The sequence below is a fragment of the Ursus americanus genome, chromosome 8, assembly GCF_024610735.1.
Source record: "Ursus americanus isolate L20-20 chromosome 8, mUrsAme1.1.p, whole genome shotgun sequence".
Taxonomy (NCBI): Eukaryota; Metazoa; Chordata; class Mammalia; order Carnivora; family Ursidae; genus Ursus; species Ursus americanus.
The window spans coordinates 16,400,082-16,420,219 of NC_142134.1; the positions used below are offsets into that span (position 1 = coordinate 16,400,082).

Below are 20,138 nucleotides of genomic sequence, written 5' to 3' on the forward strand. Positions count from 1 at the left end.
CCAATTAATAAGGGCTCTGCCTCCACAACCTAATCATTTCCCAAAGGCTTCACCCCCAAATTACCATCACATTGAGCATGAACATTCAACATATGAATTTGGGGGTAGATACAAACATTCAAATCACAGGAGCACATTTCTTCAAGAAACGTCAAATAGTTTGTTCTAGCTATCAGTTGACCCTGTAGACTGTTTTAGCTATGGGCATGTGAAATATTACATAATGGACAGGACACACGTAGGTTTGCTGGGGCTTAAGCTTATAACATTTGGGGAGACCTTCTTTAGGAAAAATCACAAATATAAAATTCATAATGAAAACAAATTATTTATTTAGAATAAAAATAAATTACATGAGGGGGGTAAGGATAAATAGGTAGAGCTCAGAGGATTTTTAGGGCAGAGAAAATACTCTGTGTGATACTACAGTGATGGATAACATGTCCAAACCCATAGGATGTACAACACCAAGAATAAACTGTAATATAAACTATGGAGATAATGATGTGTTAATGTAGTTTCATCAACTGTAACAAATTTACCACTCTGGTGGGGGATGTTGATAATGGGGGAAGCTATGCATGTGTGGGGGCAAGGGGAGTAAAGGACATCTTGGTACCTTCCCCTTAATTTTGCTGTAAACCTAAAATTACTCTAAAAAATAAAGTCTTAATAAAAATAAATAAGTCAATTTTTTTGAAAAAAATTACAGCAAATCTCAAATTGAAAAAAATACCACAGAATCATAAGATCCTGAAAAATAAATTTTTTTATTAATTAACTAATATAATACCCCTTTTACTATATTTTTGACTGCATTCTCTTTGAACCTGTCTTCATATGACAATGACTTGGTAATATTATTACCTACAGAGAAAACTGAAAGAAAATTTAGTCTCCTATCATGGTTGGTTGAAACTTATCTTTTGCTATTGATAGTTTAGAAAATACTTTTTATCTTCACAATTCATTACTGATACTGTTATATACATATTTAGAATTGTTGTCAAATTGGAGAAAAACTCTTTTTAGTTTCTTTTAAGTATGGGCTGCAATAATAGAAAACATTGTTCACAGATTACCTTCTAGCTTCCTATATTTCGAACCCTGTTTCTCCACCCCTACCTGCGTAGCTACATAGTTCCAGTGTCAGGCAGTCATCACACAGTGATATAACTGGTGGCCCTCCACTCCCTGTCGCAAGATTGGGCTCCAGGTGAATGGGCCCAATGGCAGCAATATTCTTGAAAATCACACCGTGTACACCAGATAAGTTGCAATGATTTAAATACATAACTTATTGCAAAACATAACCCACTGAACCAAAATAAATGTATTCCTAACTTAATTTCCCCTTAGTCAGATCCCTAAAAGATCTATAGCCACTCCAATTCTACCTGATATAAGGGACAGTTGGTGAAAGGGAAGAGGAGTGTAAAGAGACCAGGGTCTTAACCCTAGAAAATCTTGATGTAAGCAGCATTAAGTCTTGCTCTTTTGAAATTTATATAATTTGTAAGCTAAAAGAATTGGAGCTGAGATTAAGATCAGAAATAATAGGGGAAAATTTTTGTTGAACTACATGACAAAATTAATCAGTTTGACTTCACAGTCTTGAAAATGCATTTTTGATCACCACGGTAGTCCATCTAAGGTTTCAAAAGTCATATTATCTACGAATCTTCAACAAGATAAATTTATTTGGTTGGATGCATTTTCCAATACAAAAAATGTATTCTATTTGGGTTTTCTTTTCAATAGTCAATAAAGGGCAATATAAAATCATTACAAGTCTAACTGCTATACTATTCAATATTTTAACTTGCTATGCATCAGCAAAAAAAAATACAGAAGAATTTTAGATTTCATCTGAGTATTAAGGATTACATAAATTGCTTATTAACTCAGTATGGATTAGAATACTATCTTATCTTCTTGACTAGAGGTAGAATAATAATGAGGTGACCATCAGAGTTAAGTTCTAGGTTGACATTCCATTGTGTTCATATTTGATAATCCCTTCTGGTCTGGTACACTTCAATTTATTTCATTGCTCTTATCAAATATTGTTGGGTATGTTTTCTAAGTTAGTATTTCAAAGTCTTATTTCATAATTTAAGTGTGGTATTTTGAGTCAATATCAGCATTCACAGAAAATGGTATTTGCATTGTCTCATAAATAACATGATTTAAAAATATTTAGTGGCAAGTAGAACACTTTTTAAAATTAACATTTTACATTTGTTACTGACCTATACACAGGATTTATGCTGAAACAATTGACTAATTGCATTTTTGGCACAACATGCTGCCAGTAATTTGATCATAAACTCATGGGGCCTCTTCCCTCCGCCCCATTTTCTACCTTGAAACTGCAACAAAGCTATAATTTATGATGTAGACTGGGGAAGAAGCACAGTTCTTGTTTTAAAAAAACAGCCACTAGTGCAGATGCCAAGATAAAATCCTAGCTGAGTAGGTATTCCCCTAACTGTACTTTTTTAAACTGATATATTAGTCTTGACATGCAGTTTGAGTTTTTTAAATCCTCAAATTCAATACCACATCCTGCAGTGATAATTCTTTATGTTTATTATGTTCTTTACTTCTTCTTGACTCCTAAACTTCTTATATGCCTGTTAGCTGGATAATCAAAACAACCAGATCTTGTTTGTATGTGTTTTCAATTATTAAAATGAAAAGAAGCTATCTCACTTGAAATTTTTGTTTCTAGAAGGAGCAGTGCATTGAATATAAGTGCCTCATTTTCAATAATTCTTCAACCCCACAAAGACCTACAATCTGCCATCATTTCTCTGTTCCTGACCACCCTCATGTACTCTTTTTCCTTTTTACACAGTTATATGTTGTGTTCACATTATAATATATCCCCTATACAAACTGTCAACTATCATCTCCCCTCTTCCTTCCTGGCAAGATTCAAATGCTGGTTAAATTTAACTCCTTAGCACCAAGATAGATTAATGTGGCTGGAGAAAAACACTCAGTTGTGTTGACTATTCATACCTAATTTCAACACCAGCAAGATGAAGTGGATTTTATTACTGTTCAGGAGTCCATTTATATTTCTGCTATTTTAGGTGACAATTTTATCCCTTCAGTCTTGCGTTAAAACTCTAACATCTTTTTCCCCCTCCTCTCACTCAGCTGATGATCTTGCTTCCTATTTCATTGCAAAACCAAAAGCCAATAGAATAAATATCCACAAGGTGCCCCCTACGGCCATAACTACCTACATACTGGCATCTGAACTCCATTAATCCACTTTCCCTGCTGATGCTATGTACAGTGTTTCATCCTATATAAACTAATCCCAAACTTACAACTAGACCTCTGTCCACTTTATCACCTCCAGAAATTATCCTCTTTGGCATCCTCCAAATTTCCTTAAAAGTAGACCTTCCACTAGCATCTAGTATTTTCTAATTTTTGAACTAATGTTTTTAGTTTGTATTTTATTCCTCTATTTTGTATTCCCCAATACGTTACAGTTTTTTTGAGTATAAAACTTAACTTGTACCTTGTATCTGTCACCATAAATATTAGCAAGTTTTTGCTTAATTTTGTAACATATGACATGATTTGTTAACATTTAAGTTCAACCTTCTATGAAGTCTTTTAGTTTATCCAAATAAAAATATCCAATAAGTCAAAATAAAGAAATGATAGAAGTTCCATAAATTTCTGTTTTTGAGCAAGTAAAGGGACAACCACCCGATCATCTTAAATGAACTTGAGTTTCAAAAATGAGTATTCAAATTAAAAAGAAATGCACAATAGAATTCCATTTCCCTATAGTGCTTAGCAAAAACGCAAAGAGAAGTATTATTTTTAAAATCCTAGGGCACAGAATTTAAGTGTTCAAATGATCTCATATATTAGTTATGCTGTCCCAGAATAAGATGATTAATAAAAATACATATGTGCATGTGCACACATGCATACATATATATGAGATGCTGTCATTTTTACCAATGACACAGGAAGAATCTTTATGACAAGAGAGTTTTTATTTTTAAATGAGTCTTGTACATTTTGACCTTTCCCTAAACTTGAGCTGCATCACAAAAGAGTACATAAATAAATACCTTTCCATCTTGGTTCTTATGAATGTTGGGTGCCTCATATTTCTAACTGAGCACAAATAAAAACACAAAAGCAGGATGTAGTGAGAGGGTGTTAAAACCAGCTGGTCAGGAAATCCATTTGAGGTCAGTAAACAGGTTGTTAATGACACCAACCAACAGGAAGAAGGTGGAGAGTACGAGGCAAGCATGCATTTAGGGGTAAAATCAATACTCATATTTGATTTGTGTGGTACTTTTTTGATAGCTGGGCAAAGAAGTTTCATTGTGTAGTCCCAAAGTGCTAATTTTCTGTCACTGTGTAAAATTCTCAGGGATATAGGCTATATGAGAAGAATACTATATAGACCAAACCTTGTCTGAACAATCTTCGTGTTTTTTTAAAACAAAGAACAACTAGCACCTACAGAATTTACCAACCATTTATCTGATTTTACCATGTTTCTCATAGAAATTGGCCTTATCAAAAACAATTTTGTGATTTTTCTATGCTTTTGGTTTTTAATATTTCTTGGAAGCTCACCTCTTTTTAGAAACACAAGAAGTAAAGCTTCTATAGGAGAGAATTGTGCCCCCAAATCTCTCATGTGCTAATTTTTTTGTGAGCAAGTCATTTAACCATTCTGTACCTTAGTTTTCTTTGCTCTAGTAGTTCACCAGATTTCTATAAAAATACAGCAAATCAATGTTAGTATCTGCAAGAAAATAAATGCAATTGTAGTTATTATCATGAAGTGACTTTTTTATCAACTTTCTTAGTTATCAAAGTAAATATTATTTAACTATTGATCAAATGTATAAATGAATGAACTGTAAATTAGAATCAGAAAGTCTGCAATCTTAATGAAATATTTTGCAAATATATGTAATTTTTGTTAGTAATAAAGATAATAAAGAAAATGTAGAAAATTCTAATAGTTCCAGGAAAACCAAAGAAAAATTAAGAGCTCTCACAGTGTCACGGTCATATGATACCTGTTACATCTTAATTTTTCAAAGTGTGTGTTGTACTTCTATATATTAATAATGAAAATGTTTAACCTTTTATTTTGAAATAATTTCAAAATTGTGGAAATTTTGCAAGAATAGTGAAAACTATAACAAGATTATACTAATACTTTTATGGTTTTAGTGAGGCTCAAATGAGTTCATACATGTAGAGTGTTAAGAACCCTTAGACACAAATGAGTGGGAGAAAAACTGCTTAGAACTAATAAATACTGGTTGTTATGATTAAGCTTCAATTTTGTCACCTGAACAATGGGGGTAATAAGAGTGCCTGTCTTGGGGCGCCTGGGTGGCTCAGTCGTTAAGTGTCTGCCTTTGGCTCAGGGAGTGATCCTGGCGTTCTGGGATTGAGCCCCACATCAGGTTCCTCTGCTGGGAGCCTGCTCCTTCCTCTCCCATTCCCCGTCCTATGTTCCCTCTCTCGCTGGCTGTCTCTTTCTCTGTCAAATAAATAAAATCTAAGAAAAAAGAAAAAAAGAAAAAAATAAGAGTGCCTGTCTTATAAGATTATTGTATACATAAAACTTAGAAGCCCAGGGTTTTCCCAGCCTCAATTAATTAATGACACCTTATGTTACATACATAATAAAACTTCTTACTGGAAGAAACCCAATCCCAGGTTCTAGGATTGCTTGGATAACGTTACAATAAAATCAAAATGGCCTTTACAGAAGATTTTTTGTTCGTCTTTTGGTTTTGTTTTTGACCTAGAGTCAACAGTCTTCCTACTTGGGGTTTACCTAGGTTTTATATCACTAGCTATCAAAGGAAGGGTGGTTCTAGTTGATCTTTGCTGAAGCAAATCTGGCAAATTATTTTATACTAGGAAAACATTTATTAGTGGAAGAAAGTACAGTCACAATATTGTTTATAGAAAGTGATAATGAAATTTTGGTAGAAAGAAAACTGCTTATTTGTTAATCTCCCATTTTTTACACTGGGGTCTTTGTACTTCAGAGTGGGGGCTGGGCAGGGAGGGATGTGGGTACAACAGCTAGGAATACGCAGAGCTCCATGATAACATGACAGGTCGTCCTGGAACTCAAATTTCATGTGAAGACTGAGGTGTTGATGGGGAAATTAAATTTTGCATTAAAATAAACATGGATATATATATGGGGTTAAAATATAGATTTTATATGAATTTTAAATATGATGTATGTGACTTCAAAAATATTTAATAGCTATTCAACTCATGTTTGTAGAAATTCAAGACCTATAAATTCACTCTGCTCTACCATTGGGAGTACTTCAATCACCAATTAGTTCACTTGTTTAACAAATACTTATTTAGTGTTAATTAGATGCCAGACACTGTACCATACTCTCAATGGGAAGGTGAGAAAGACTCACTACAGCATTATTTACAATCACCAAGACATAGAAGTAACCTAAGTGTCCATTGATGGACAAAATGGATAAAGAAAATGTGATGTGATGTGTGTGTGTGCGTGCGTGCGCGTGTGTGTGTAATGGAATATTATTTGGCCATAAAAAAGAAAGAAATTCTGCCATTTGTGACAACATGACAACTTTGAGGGCATTATGCTGAGTGAAATAAGTCAGACAGAGAAAGATAAGTAATATCAGATCACACTTACATGTGGAATCTAAAGAAAAGAATCTTATAGAAACAGAAACAAATCAGTGGCTGCCAGAGATGAGGTGAGGTGGGGGATAGGGTTAATGTGGTCAAAAGGTATGACTTTCCAGTTAAAAGATATATAAATTCTGGGGATGTAATGCATATAGCATGGTGACTATAGTGAATGATACTGTATTGTATATTTGAATGTTCCTAAGAGAAAAGATCTCAAAAGTTCTCATCACAAGAAAAAAAGTTCTAACTATATGAGGTGATGGATGTTAATTAAGCTTATTGTGGTAATCATTTTGCAATTTATACACTTATCAAATAATCATATTGTGTACTTTAATATCATATGTCAATTACATCTCAATAAAACTAGGGAAAAAATGGTGATCAAGACTCATATGGCTCCTGACCTCATGGGACTCACAATCAAGCAGTGAGGCAGGTTTGCTGTTGTTATTATTAAGCTAACTTTATTTTCACAGCAACTTTATGAGGTTCTATTATTTTATTAAGGCTGTGCTACCCAAGACATTTTCCTGTAAGTGCTAAAAATAAGCAGGATTCTTAGACACAAAATGATGTGGGCAGGGATAGCCCAATTTAAATATAGTAAGACTCTGTGAGAATGGTCAGGTATAGATTTAGAGAAGCAAGCACTGGTGCAAGGAGACCATTTAAGGGGCAGTCTCTGTAGAACATTTGACCCATAGTAGTGGAAAGGGAGTTTGAGTGGATCAATTTGAAAATATACATTGGAGGTAAATACAGTCCTTTTTTATGGATTGGATATGAGGAGGAGATGAGAAGAGAAAAATTGAAATGACTTCTACACTTGAACAAATGGTTGTTTAAGGGAAAATCAGAGGAGGGCAATTTAAGGCTAAGAAAGAAATCAAAAGTTTGTTCCGTTTTGGGCATGTTAATTTTCAGATGTTTCTGAGACACATAATTAGAGGTGTTCAGTAGACAATCATATATGTGAATCAGCAGCTTTGAGAAAGACATCATAGCTGGAGATAATATCTTAGCATCCTGTGAAACACAGCCATTTAAAAATATGATGCTTAGTTTATTTAAGCTTTTGTCCTTTAGCTTATATATTGCCCTTTTATTAACATATTTAAAGCTCTGGAAGTAAACATTTAGCAATAGCAATTAGAATTTCATGCAAAAAGCACGTAGGGGATGCCAAGCTAAATCCTTCAGGATTTTGGCTATTAAGGAGAACAAGTTTGAGGACGGAAAAAGATGCAGTAAAAGTCAGTATGTAATAAGTCTTCTATAATGATGGTACAAACAAACTACTGCAGAGATAGAACTCAATTTCATAAATATCAGCCCAAATATCAGAGTAGGGGAAGTGAATAAAAAAAGATAAATACTATGAAGAAGTCCTGGGGCATAAATAATAGCCAATGTAAATTCTACATAGACATATTGGGAGCTGTTGGGGGCCATTCATAGTGAGCAGTGCTACACCAGTCATCTGGGTAGTGATGGGTAGCCAGAAAACATTGTGCTGGGGCAGGCATGGAGGAAGAGACAGTAGGCCCATAGGTTGGGCAATGTTTATTCCTATCCTCTGTCCTATGTGCAGGAACCATTTGTCACCTAATGGATCTCATCAAATTTGCAGGTGTCCAGAAATGGTCCCAACCCCTGAGCCAAAGGAACATCCTACTGTCTCTAGTTTTGTTAATTTTAAACATAGCACATTCTTACCACAAGGCCAGTTTGAGAGTCAACTGTTTCAGAGTCCAGTTACTGGCAAGAAAAAAGAGAGGATACACTCAATAAGCTTCCACGCCTTAGCTAAGTCCAACATCATCCAAGTTCTGAGACTTAACCTAGGTTGCTAGGCAGATCTTTAAGGGAAATCTTGTTAGAGTAAAACTACTAGCTGTAAATCACACTTCAAATTTTATTGCCAGGAAATGGCTAAAGGTGGGAATGTAGCAGTAACTCTGAAAGAGCAGTTTCTTGTTTCTGCCTCTTCCATCTTGACATGCAAAAAGCCTCTTCAACCAGGACCACAGTGGTCATCAGTGGCAGGGACCTTAAAATCATTTATCTCTAAGTTGGGAAAATTTTAATAGTGAAAGGGCACATTGAAATACACTGATGGATGTAAAAATAGTGCTATTAAAATTGTTTTAAATTAACTTATTCTTAAAAAATAAACTGAAAATATAAATAAGATTTAAAAATTTATTTATATTGCTTATCTAAATATTAAAAATATAACATGAGAAGAATAATTATTCTGGGTATATTCTGATGTATCTTAATCATCTGAAACTTCCTAACCCTCTCTGTCTGTAATACAGTTTCACTGGTATTTTTCTGATGAAGACATTTTTTTAATGTGATTGTATTATTTTTAACTTTTTGTGAAATTTCTAGAAATCTTCAGAATTGCATGCTGTGGTTACAAAATTTGAAATAGTGACACCTTCAGTATGGATCACTATATTTTTATCTGTAAAATACTCTCAAAAGGTCTTCGGTACCTGGTAAAAAATTCTACTAAATTGAAAATATTCTCAGTTCTGTTTTATTTTTGTATTCAAGATATGAATGTTTCAGTCCAAGTTTTTTTGCACAAAAACTGTTTCCCCCTTTCATTTAGAGTTCTTTTTTTTTTGCGCCCCTCCCCCCTTTCATTTAGAGTTCTTTTGCTAACAAATAATTGTATAAGACAGAACTTGTCAAGTAGGTTGCCCATATTTATGGTCTTTTTAATGGTTTGTCACATTTAGATGCTGAAAAATTATAGGCATTTACAATCAGAATGTAAATATCCTGAAATGAGGAACTCCTTCAAATCCTATACATAATATCAATACAGCCTAAAATTAGGAAATCTATCAAAAGATTATTCTTACAAATTAAAATATTCTGAATCATATTTATGGAATTTCAAAATTACATGTCCTCTCTTTGAGAACTCCATTTTTGGATTTGATTTGTCCATTCCTTTCTCGCTTCAGTTCCTTCCAGAACATTTCAATGTGTTTTTATTTGCAAGTTTTGTTTATAGCTATTCTGCTATTCCCTAAGAACTTCAAGAGCTGAAGTGTTGGGATGCTTCATGGATGCTTCATTTACTAAATACCATGATTAAAGATTTCCAAATGATTTCAGAAAAAAAAAAAGCATCCAAAATTTAGGACTTATTTACAAAATTGTTCTTCAATCAGAATTATGAAGGCTTCCAAGAAAATGCTGATTGCCTTGCTAAAACACCTTTATTTTTTTGATTCCACATCAGCCTTGTCTCCAAAATTTTGCAATAAAGTGATTCTCACCATGTATGTATAAATATATTTACAAATTTTGGTACCTACAATTTCTAGTTTTTATTGATATATAACTGACATATAACATTATATGAGTTTCAGGTATATGCAAACTATATTTTGATTTGTAGAATATTGCAATTTATTTGGACCCTAATGAGAATTACATTTGTATCACAAATAATTCAAATGCATTTCTACTCCATAGATTCTTAATTCGAAGAAAATTGTTTTTAACATGATGATATTTTCCAAAATAATTTGTATTTGTGTTATTGAAAAAAACAAGTATTGGGTCTTCAATGTCATTTTTAACTAAAATTATAAGTTTTCACACTATTGTCAGATGTTTCACCTTGAATTTGTATAAGCTTTACTTTGAGTCATTGAATTGGATAGAATCTCAAACTATTATTGAAAAGTACTGATTTTATATTTGAAGCATTTGGTAAAATGATATAAAATTTAAATGCTTACAAAATTATATTTCTGCTAATAGAACACATTAACAGCTTTGCTTTTTGAACATATCCCTCCACCCCAAATACCCTTAGAACTGAAAATGAACAAAACTAATTTAGAAAAACAGATATTTGACCTAAATGAAAAGTCATGTTTCAAGAGCAATCTGTAAATGCATCTTTTGCAGACTCATGTATAAATCACTGTGTTTGGGCACAGTCTTCTTGAAATAATTGCTGACTTTGAAATAGACACTAATGTTCCTTTAGGAGAATTATTTTCTGGTTTTCATTTGGTTGTGCCTGAGAAAACACAAAAATGTAAATTCAGTATATAGTTTTTAAATTAAATGTGTGGTCTCAGTTTTCTTTATTTTTGCCAAAAGGGTTTATTGCAAAGTTAAAGAAGCTTTACTAGATACTAAAAAAATAAGTAATTGTAGCTTTATGCCACACAAATGGCAAAATCTGTATACCAAGGATATTCTGACTATTCTTTCTGTGATCTCTATGTGCTTTATAGCAGACCAGCCTCACATATTTCATACCAAGCCAAACTGTAAATTCGTGTTTTCAGCTTAACCTATGCAATGGCAGCCTCCCAGCTTTGTGGATTCTGTGGGTTAAAACATGGGTATGAACATACGTGGGTGGCACACTGAATGGTCATTAAGGGCAGCAGGGTGGGCATTGGACTACTTGTCAGAAAAAATAAGAACAAGAGAGGCAGTACCTGAATGCACCCTATAGCCCCATCTCACCGAGATGAAACAGTTCCTCTCTGGGAGCCTTCGGTTTCTTCTCCAATGCCATCATCCCATTTTGATTTCCAAGAAAAGGGTTGCCTTATGTCTAGGACAGCCATCTTCTTTAGGTTCATCTATTTTAGGTGGCAACAAGTATGTTTAGCTGGTCCCATATTCTTCATCAAAATTGTAGGTCTTTGTGAAATGTCCCGTCACTAGTTCACTGAAAGGCTGCAAATCACTAGATCAGTTTCTAGTGATTAGACTAGTTGCTGCTTTTGATGCTGTCTTCGAGGGAGGGGCTTCTGAGCCCCTTGCTGCCCCTACTTCAACTCTGTTGTCCAGCGAATGGTTTTGGTTGGAATCTATGGAACTTGGCTTGGTCATCTAGGTTAGTTTGTTGCATAGGTGAAATGGCTTTGCTTGATGTTGAGCTCTGAGTGCAGCTACTTTCATCCGTAATTGGACCCTGTCTTTCGTTTAGAGAAAGATCCAGGTGAACTCCACAGCATATTGCTGTGTTTGGCCATGAATTATTGCTTGTCAAACGTTGTATTCTCCAGAAAATACCCTATGAAATGGCCAGAGCACACAGGAGATTTATTAGGGAGTGTTTCTGGGGTTAACACCTGTGGAAAGGACAAGAGAGACAGAGGCAGGAGTTCAGCTGTGATGCAATCTCAAAGGAAGCCTCCGCCGACCCCACTGGGACTTCTGAAGATGGAATGAGCCTTACCAGCTTTTCTGCATTGGGATGAGGTGGCCAGGCATTTTTGATCCCAGATTCATCAGTCATTGAATGAAGGCTGCCCATGAAGAAAGTGTAGCCTTCGGTTCAGCAGATCTTTTTGGCTGAAATTATACCCAAAGGGGGTTAAGAGCTGAGGGACTGTCTGCTGGCAGCATTCCCAGCAGCTGGGATAATGAGTCCTTTATTCCTGAAGGGGAATCTTAGCAATGCAGGACAGCACCTATACTTCCCTTTGATGCACTGATGGAGCTCTATTATTGGCTTTTTTTCCTGCCTCCCAACATGCTGAGAATCAATTTGCAGAAAATCAAAAGTCAAAAGTGCCTAGGGCCTACAAGAGTTACAATGTATCCCTGAAAACTGGATATGCCTAATTCTAGATTTCCATTAGGTAAGATCATTAATATTTTTATTACTTAAATCACTATTAATTAGAATTCTATTGCTTGTAATCAAAAGCTTCCCTGACAAAATAAGCCAACTACTACAGCTAAGCAATTCAATGACAAAAACAACTAATCAAAAAAATCAGCTGTTGACTTTTGATGGGGTGATTAGGGAAGGCTTCTACCAAGGAGATGATATTTGGGCTGAAACCTGAATCACAAGATGGAATCAGGTAGGTGAGGACGTGGGAAGAGGCTTCCTGGCAGAAGGAGGAATGATTGTAAAAGTCCTGAGGCGGAGATGAGCTTGGCAGGTTCCTCAACACTGTTCTCTATGGTGGGATCAGTGTCTCCATAGCATCTGTAGGGACTATAATGTTTGGGCACAAAAGTGAGATATCTGAAGGCACTGGGAAGAAACTGTTTTTGGTAGCTTTTGACTAAGATTCAGGCCTTTGGGAAAGGTCAAATAAGAATGTGGGAAAGCGAGAAAAGAGCCATGAGGGTGCAGTGTTTACCCCAGGATGGAATCTGACCTGTTGGGCTATGGCTTAAGACATTTAAGATGCTGCAATGATAAGATTTTTAATTTTTTTTTTAATTTTTAAAAAAAATTTTAAGAAATAAGGTTCTCATAAGTCCTAGGAATTTTTAAAACTTTTTTGGCTCATAAATATGTTAATATGATCAAGAACATTTTAAATGTGAAGTGGAAAGGGAATAAGAAAAATTATCAAATGAATGATTACTTAAGAAAAGAAGAATATTTGTGCAAGAGGTTATCTGCAATTGCTAGAAGGAAAAAAAAAAAAGACCCTGATAAATATGTTGAGAATAAGAGTTGCCTGCAGAGAAGTGTGTGTCCCCGTGTGTGTGTTTATCTAAATACATTCAAGGAAGTAAACTTAACTTTATAGCATTATTAAATGACAGGAGCATAACAACAAAAGGCTATATCTTTCTTTTATAAATAAACCTGGTAGAAGTGGAGATGAGTTAGTACTGTGTGTCAAGAAATTGTGAAAAATTTTTAGCAAAATTGCTGGAAAGTTGCTAGAAGTTGCTGGGAAATCTTCATAAAGACTTACCTCTTTTCTGCATGATGATAAAAGGAAAAAAAAACTACTGAAAGAAAAAAATAAGGTGCTATGAACCAAGACTCTTAAAAAAAAAAAAAGATGACTCAAGAGTAATGGAGATCTTTCAGACATTAATTTGTGACTGTACAGCACCACTGATGCCAATTTGCAGATGTATTTGCTAAACTGCTACCAGTAGGAATTACAGAAGGTGGGAATGATTGTAGTGTCATCCAGGGTTCGTGGCAGGAGACAGAAACATTTAAAGTAGGCAAAGATTTAATATGGTAAAGTGGGTGCTTGCAAAATCTGGAAGGCTGGAGAAGTGGCCTGTAGTCTGGGCTTCTTGGAATGACTCCCAGACACTAGAGAGCTGAGTCACCAGGGAACCTTGCACCCTGAGAGTATCTTAGAACCACCGAGCATCCAGAATACATGATTGTAACTGAGATTTAGGCATCATAGAACTGAAACTGTGCACTTGCTATTACTGTTCTCACTACTCCATGATGCTGGTGACTGGGCCCTGGAACCTGGAATCCACTGTTGCCTTTGCTTCAACCCCTCTTCTCACCCAGGAATTTGGAGAATGTATCACTGCTTGCAGAAGAAAATTTCACATCTCCATGAGACCTTGCTTGCCAACCAATGTGACAGATGACCTTCCTCACTTTTTTTTTCTTAAAGAGAGAGCAGAGAGAGAGAGAGAGAGCACAGTTGACAGGGGTGAGAGGAAGAAACAGACTTCCCGCTGAGCAGGGAGCCCAATGTGGGGCCCGATCCCAGGACCCTGGACCCTGGGCTCATGACCTGAGCCAAAGGCAGACGCTCAACCACTGAGCCACCCAGGTGCCCCGACCTCCCTCACTTTTCCCTTACAAATCTCACAGTTGCATCTGTGTGGAGGACCTTACTGGAGTCCAGAGCGCTAGCTGCGAAAGCATCTGGAAATTGTACATTTAACTCCCAGGTCTCTTCCATACAAGAAGACATGATACAAGGTGGCAAATGGAAATTCAGGGAGCCAAACCACAGTATTCCGTTCAGCTGTAGACAGACACACGTTCTTATTCCTTTAAATGGAAGAAAGAGATTATAAGAAACATCTGCTGAGCTTGACATTGGCCTTAGTATTCGTTAGAAAAGACACCTTTTGTGAACCATTAAGAAAGGATGTAGCAACCACTGGGAATAAAGGGTTCATTAAAAACAAATCATACTGGATAGCTTATTAAAGTGTAAGTAATAAAACCAAATGGCTATAATACATATTTAGATTTTAACAAGGCATTTGCCCTAAACTTTTATATCATGGGACAAACTTGGAAAATGTGGTCAAGATAGTGATATAGTTAAATGGATTTGTAATTAGTAGAAAGATTAAAAACTGACGATTAGTAGATACATGTCCAATTGTACCACATGCCATAGGAAGTTCTCTTTTATCCCTCACTACACAATGGCTCCAACAAGAACACTGATTTTAAAAATAGCAATGGTCATTATTTATTAAGCACTTACTCTAGGTGAGACACTATAGATACATTATTACCTCTTTTACTCATTGCAATAACCTTGTCGGGCCATTATCTCCATTTCAAATGTGAGGAAACTAATACCAGAGAGTGTAAGTGGCTTGCCCCTAGCTCCACATCTAGTAAGCAGCAGGGCTGAGATTCATGCCTACAATAGCTTCAAGGAAGAGGTGCCAGAGGGTGGGAGAAAAGCACAACATTTCTGGGAGACACTGGTCAGAACCTGCCAAGAACCCCAGAGCATGGCATTTTCTCAGCCATTCCACATGAAGTTGGAAGCTGGCCCACCGTCCTGCAGGATCTGGCTGGTATCTCAGGGACTCAAACTCACACTGACAAACCTTCACTAAAGGCTCACATTAAAAAAACAGGTGCCTATTTGCTAACTCATGAGAAATGCAATAATCAAGCTGACCAAATATAGGTAATATTCCTGCATGCAAAAAATCTGAGGGAGAACGTAATCAGAATGTTGACTACAGAAGATAGAATCAGCCTCATCAGGAGATGCCAGTCAGAATGCTAACTGCCCATGGTCTCTGCCAATCACGATACAGATGTAAACATCTGCCTGGCTGACTGGGTCCCTGGACCCATGTGGAAGGCACTTCTTTAATCAGACAGTGCCAGAATTTGCCTCTCTGATTCCTTTCCAGGCCCACATGACTGATTGCTACTCTTTCTTTAGCTAATTTAATCACTTCAGAAATTCTTTCTCTTTAAGGTGACTGTTCTGATCGATTTGCTCCTGATACAATTTCTTAACTTCAGAAAACAAGTTTTATTCCTATGTTTCCAAATTCACTGTTGTTCTTGGGCACTACGGGAAAGATATAGGCCCATTTGACTCCTTCTTTTACCTATGCTGCCATTGGTAGGTTAACAAGAACAGAAGAATCAGTGCTGACATGAAGAGTTTGAAAGCAGCACAGGTTTTTAAAAAGACAGTATTTTTAATTAACTTAGGCTCACTGTGAGTCAATAGTGTGTGATATTGTTATCAAAGAAGCCAAGACAGACTTAGCTGTATTAACTGTGTCAACAGAATGAAGGAGCTGGTGAATGAACGAAGAAGTTGACAGCTCTACCCTAATCTTCAGTGACACTCCATGCCTAGACTAGCAATGTTTATTTAGTTCAGGGTCCACATTTTCTGATATCAACAGACTGGAATATATTCAGAGGAAACTGACCAGATGGCGATAGGACCTGAAATCACATTCTGACAAATGGTGGTAGGACATTAGTGATATTTAGCTTGAGAAAGAAAAGACTTAGGGGAAAAAATGAGAAAAGCCAAGAGTTATTGGGTGCTTATAGAGTAGGCCAAGGATTGTGCTCAGTCCTTTAATGGATTTCGGATATTATGGATCTACCATAATGGAAAAGGGAATACTCTATTTCGAGAGTTACCCTGGCAGGCAGAGAAAGCCAGTAGAAACCGCAGAGACAACTTTGCTCTTAGAATGATGACATTTCTAACTCTCAAGAACAGAATGAGCTGCCTCGATAGTAATATGTCATGTTTTTGAAGATACTCAAGCAGAGACTGCCCAAACTTTTTATGGAGATATTTAGAGGAGAATGAATATTAAATGGAAGAATTAGTATTAAATGGAGGCAGGGACCATATGAACTATAAGACCTTATACAACCTTATCCTGCTAGTGTATCATTATCTTACAATACAGTAACCCCCCTTTTTATCTTTTAGTTTAGTCACATTAACACTGAATGGTTAATGTCACTTCCAAGTCAATAGATCAATTGTAGGGGACAATGATTGCTGCATTCCTTCCTGGCAATTAAGACAAAATCCAATGCCATCTGAAGCTGCAGGGATGGGGTGCAGAAAATCTGTGAATGAGTCATTAGGTATAATACGTAGAGGAGACTCACTTCCTTCTTTGATCCCCAGACCCATGTATTCTGAGTGTGGGAGAAACAGTGCTGTATATGGATTGCTTTTCAAAGCATGGTAAACTTTCACTCTCAAATAGTTTGAAAGCTTCAAATGTTAGTAGCATTCATTTCTGTCTTTGTATTTGAATGCAGTTGTTTATGCTCCCAAAAACCTCTGACTGCATTCCTTATTTTGAGCTTTGTTATTGTTAATGTGCATACTTTAGCATCAACCAACCTGTACATTCATGGCAATGAATGTCATACCTTAAAATCTGGTCCCTGTGAATGGGAAAGAATAATGTTCACTTAAAATAACCAAAACAATGGAGTTTTATAGCTAGAGAAAACCCAAATATCACATATTATTAGATGGGAAATTCAAGCTCAGGTAGATTAAATGACTTGCCACATTCACATGGCTGGACCAATAGAAGGTAGAGCACTTTTCTTTTCTTCTTTTGTCTTCCACTCAAGGAGCCAATTCCACGCTGGGGTTTTTGGCAAGATGCTCTTCTTTTTTGCTTTTCCTAGCAAGTAGAATGGTTTGATACTAGTCACTTCTAGATCTTTATTTACAGCTTGATTGGCATATGACCTGAGGAGAAAATATCAGAGTGGGATTCCAAAATAGAGTTTTCTTTTCCCATCTCCTTTGCCCATATCAGTAGGCAGAAATTCTAAGGGCTTCTTTGTTCCTAATTCTGGATTGCTCTTGGATCTCTGCAGTGCTGCGTACGATGCTGTTCTTGACAGAAATGTGGCCATTAAGAAGCTCAGCAGACCCTTTCAGAACCAAACGCATGCCAAGAGAGCTTACCGGGAGCTGGTCCTCATGAAGTGTGTGAACCATAAAAACGTGAGTTGTTATTTTTAAACTTCTGGCAGTGGGAGGTCGTGAGATTGGAGAAAGAAAATCTTCGTGCCAACTTGAGTAGGAAGGGCTTTCTTTACTTTGTCATTTCTGCCTGTTAAGATTGTTTATCCTTCCATATGCTACATTTGATTTCATTGTCCTCATGACAGCTTTCTGCTTAAAAATCATCTAAAAACCATATGGTGTAAGAGGTGATAAATTTGATAGATATTTCCTGCTATGAAATTAACCATATTTGGTTATCTTGCTCCAAATTAACCAGAGAGCTCCATACTTTTTCCAAAGTAATAAAAAGCAAACAAATACGAAGCCCCAAGTATCCTACAGAACACTATATTTCTTTATAATTTAGATTTAATTATTAACAGGTGAAAATTTTTATCTCCTTTGTTTTTTAGCTGTAGTCTGGCAGTGGCCTTCAGTTGTTCACCATGCTTCAGCATCATGTTTTTTGGTCAGGTTGGGCATATATGCAGGAACGTATCTGCAAAGCACTTCAGGACAGGATCATCAAGAGCGTTTGTCATGGGAACTAAGTAGGGTATACCACTGTAGGACTTTCTGCAACTTCAGAGTATAAGCTTCTTCCACTGCAGACTAAGGCTTCTAGAATTCTTTTTATGCTCCCATTCTTCTTAGTAAGGCTACATGCGAGATCATTCATTGTTTTAATAATAACTATTATTAATAAAGAATTTATATAGTGCATATAATTTGTTACATATAAATATATGATGAAAATCAATGATAAATCATTATAATAAAACTATAACAATAGCTCTCATAACTCCCTGCAAAGTTTTTCTTAAGCATGAAAGTCACACAGGATATATGAACTTACCAGTGCAGTTTTATAAACAAGTGAATATGTCATTAGCCTAACCATTTCTCGCTAAGAAGAAGCAAATGTATGTATGAGAGTTTAGTTGGAAGATATTTGAAATACAAGTATGTGGATTGTTTCTCCAGGGACAGTGTTTCTCTTTTCTTCTATTACTCCAATGACTTTGCTATTCAGCCATTTGACACATATTTGTTAAATAAATGAAATATGCCCCATGTATAGATCTAGATGCTAAGATTACAGTAGTGGAGATAACAGAAGCAAATCCCTGCCCATGTGGAGCTCATGTTGTACTCATGAGAGAAAAAGACCATCCGAAAAAGAGAGGCAAATGCAGAGAACGTCAGATGGTGACAAGCACTATTAGGGAAAACAAAGTGAAGAAGGAAAATTGTTCTGGTCAGTGCTGGGTGGATGGGCTTACTTTTTAAAAAATAGATTGAGCAAGAAGGGTTTCACTAAAGAGGCAAATTTTATGTAGTATGTACCCATCTCTAAGGAACCCATGCGAGGAACATGGTACTTCTAAAAAAGAATATATAAATGATGGAAAGGATGATTCATAAGAAAAGTCATTCTACTAAAGCAATTTGTTCTTTCAGTATGTTAAATAAAGGCAGGAACAAGATTAACCACATGGCCAATGCAATCTATTTTTATGATAGCAGAGAGGATGAGAAATCCCATGGGCAATGGAAAATGGATAGATGCAAGCAATGAAGCAACTGTATGGGAAATTTTGATAGTGTTTTCATATATTTATATTTCCCTAGTCTTCCTTCCTTCCAACCCCCATAATGCAATAAACACATTGTAGAGAAATTCCCACGTACTTGGCGAATTTGAGGGAATCATGCACCTCTCAACTGGAAGGTGGAGTTCACATTTATGATACCTGAAAAAAGTTCCCAATTGAAAGGATTATCTGTAAATGACTTTCTACCTGCTACCCTCCCCCCGTTATGTGTGTATGTCCATGGCATGTGTGTATGTCTACGGAAATAAATTTCTGGACCTTGTCAACAGAGAGGAAGTTCACTTAGAACCAAATGTAATTTCCACATTAGTACTTGTAATACCAAGTTAAAGCAGTCAGAGTGCAGAACTCTGTAAATGCTGTGGAAAGTAAAGTAAAACAATGAAGTAATCCCAACTAAATCTTTAATAATAGAGAAGAGAATCCATTTAGAAAATGAATGCTTAATTCTAGGAAGTGATAGCTAATGTAATTGTGGGGCCAGGACAAACATTGATTCACATCTGCATTTTAAGATGCTGGAATAAAGGAATCGAATCAGATTCCTGCGTGAAATTGTTGAACCAAAATGAAAATACCTGTGATGCTGTTTCTAAAGACACAGTTTTCAATTGGTTAGTAGAAGGAATTAGAATTTGCAAGGGAGCAACGAAAGAACAGAGGGAAATCAAAGAAGATGAAGGTGATAAAACAAGGGAATAGGAAATGGGAAGGTAAGAATACATAGTGGAGAATTTACCTTTTAAAATAATCTTGATTTACTCAAAATTATAATGCTATTTTCTAAATT

General features: G+C 35.9%; 1 protein-coding gene across 9 annotated transcripts in view; it reads left to right on the forward strand.

Annotated features, from left to right (window-relative positions):
- Positions 1-20,138, forward strand: part of MAPK10 (mitogen-activated protein kinase 10) — a 533,352-nt gene that overhangs the window by 429,939 nt on the left and 83,275 nt on the right. For all 9 annotated transcript variants that reach the window (XM_087864017.1, XM_045791146.2, XM_045791168.2 and 6 more), the window contains one exon: positions 17,600-17,729. In XM_087864017.1, coding sequence (XP_087720143.1) covers positions 17,600-17,729 — 130 coding nt within the window. The remainder of the gene's footprint in view (positions 1-17,599; positions 17,730-20,138) is intronic.